The sequence below is a fragment of the Vulpes lagopus genome, chromosome 23, assembly GCF_018345385.1.
Source record: "Vulpes lagopus strain Blue_001 chromosome 23, ASM1834538v1, whole genome shotgun sequence".
NCBI lineage: Eukaryota > Metazoa > Chordata > Mammalia > Carnivora > Canidae > Vulpes > Vulpes lagopus.
The window spans coordinates 63,681,870-63,684,318 of NC_054846.1; the positions used below are offsets into that span (position 1 = coordinate 63,681,870).

General features: G+C 40.4%; 1 protein-coding gene across 1 annotated transcript; it reads right to left on the minus strand.

Annotated features, from left to right (window-relative positions):
* Positions 1-687: 687 nt before the first annotated feature.
* LOC121481066 (olfactory receptor 2A5-like) lies at positions 688-1,634 on the minus strand. The gene is given in 2 exon segments (XM_041738023.1): positions 688-881; positions 884-1,634. Coding segments are annotated over 2 exon segments (945 nt in total).
* Positions 1,635-2,449: the final 815 nt, after the last annotated feature.

Sequence of the window (2,449 nt, forward strand, 5' to 3'; positions counted from 1 at the left end):
CCTATGTCTTCCTCTGTGAGATTTCTCTTCATGTCTTTTGCCCATTTCATGATTGGATTGTTTGTTTCTTTGCTGTTGAGTTTAATAAGTTCTTTTTTATGTTTATATGTATTTTATTATTTTTTAAATAATAAATTTATTTTTTATTGGTGTTCAATTTGCCAACATACAGAATGATAAGTTCTTTATAGATCTTGGAAACTAGCCCTTTATCTGGTACATCATTTACAATCAGTTGTGTTACTTTTTATTTGGGTAGCATTTGGCAACTTACTTAATCTTCTTGTGCCTTAGTTTCTTTATTTGTAGGATAAAGATAATAATATCTATCTCTGAAGTTATTATAAGAATTAAAATAATAAGTGCATACAAAGCACTTAGTGACATTGTATGCAAAAAGCTCAATGAAGTCAATTATTATTACTTAAGCACAATGAGTATCATGAAAAAAAATTTTACAGATGTGGAAATTAAATCCCAAAGAAGGTGACTCTTCCAAAACCACAGAAGGTCAATGATGTGTTTAAGCTTTGAACACAGTTCTCCCTGAGTGGCCAAGTTAATGCAAAAGTGTTTTTTTCTAGATATTTTACTCACCCTGGGTTCCTCATCCAGTACAATGGCTTCAATGGAAGTGATGATGAGATAGAGAGATTAGAGGGAAAGCAGGCAGTCCTAGTCCATGGCCTATTGAGCATCCTCACTCATTCCAATTAACTTGAGAACAGACCTCTTCACATCTTTGTTCCGGAGGCTATAGATGATAGGATTTAGAAAGGCAGAAATGACATTGTAGAACAGGGCCAACTTCTTGTCATCCTCTGGGGAAGCTTCAGAGCCAGGCCTCATATACATGACCATGAATGGAATACAGAACATAGGACCACAGCGATGTGTGAAGCACAGGTGGAGAAGGCTTTGATTCGTCCCTGTGTGGAGCGAATCTTTAGAATAGCCATGAAGATGCGAACATATGAGGTCAGGATGAGGGATAATGGAATCAGGAGCAAGATGAAACCTAAGATAAAGTCCACTTGGTCATTGAGGGATGTATCTGGACAGGCCAACTTCAAGACAGCAGGAATTTCACAAAAGAAGTGGTTGATTTCACTGGGGCCGCAGTAGGGCAGATTCATTGCAAAGACTGTGTAGACTAGGGCACAGATGAGACCACAAAGGGCAGAGCTGACTGCCAGGACTACACACAGGGTTTGGCCCATCTTGACCCCATAATGGAGTGGATAGCATATGGCAACATATCTGTCATAGGCCATGGCTGCAAAAATCCAAGTCTCAGTGATGCCCAAGGTCAGGAAAATATACATCTGGACCACACACCCAATGTAGGATATGGTCTTTTTCTTGCTTACTAGATGGACCAACATCTGGGGCACTGTGGTGGTGGCATAGCTGAGATCCAGTACAGAGAGGATGCTGAGGAAGAAGTACATGGGGGTGTCGAGGCGTGCATCTACTCTTATCAGGGTAACAATGAGTCCATTACCCAGGACTGTAAATAAGTAAAGAAAGAGGAAGAGGAAGAAAAGAATCCAGTTGGTCCTGAGATTTCTGGAGAAGCCCAGGAGGATAAACTCAGTTACAGAGCTGTTGTTTTTCCAGTCTCGGCCACGCATGGCCTTCCTTCTGAGGAAAGAAGAGAACATATTCCTGAATCCCTTGCTGTCTCAATGAGAGAACACCAGGTGAGATTCACAGATGCAGGGACCAAAGGCATCTCAGAGCTAAACAATCAAACCAAGATATATACTTCCATGCCCAGGGAATATTCTATTCCAATTGGCCTACTGTTGTAGGGATTCTATAAATATGTATTGGTTTGTCTAACTAATTAGCTTTGACAAAATTCCAAAGATGCTGTGGAAGGAATTATACTAGTAGAAGTCTTATTTTGAAGAACACACACACACACACACACACACACACATACACACCATAAACCAAAGTAGGGAGTCTGGAAAAATAAAAAATGTTTTACAGTAAATCAAAGAATTCTAGAAGTCTCTGTAGTCATTCTTTCAAATATCAAGGCTAATAGATGTTGCAAAGGACAACATACATGTGAAACAAACAAAACCCCTGGCTGTTTCTCTTTGCCATCTTCCTTTATTGCGCTGTACTTTTGAAAACTCACATACCATAAGTTTTCAGGAAAAAAGAGTTTCAGATAATATCCTTTTTAAAGATTTTTAAAATTTATTTATTCATGAGAGACACAGAGAGAGGGAGGCAGAGACACAGGCAGAGAGAGAAGTAGGCTCCATGCAAGGAGCCTGACGTGGGACTCGATCCCGAGTCTCCAGGATCACGCCCTGGACTGAAGGCGCCACTAAACTGCTGAGCCACCCGGGCTGCCCACTTTCAGATAATATCTTCTTGGGGAAGAGGAATCTTTCCTCTAGACCATTTATCCCCTTTTCTACCCCCACCT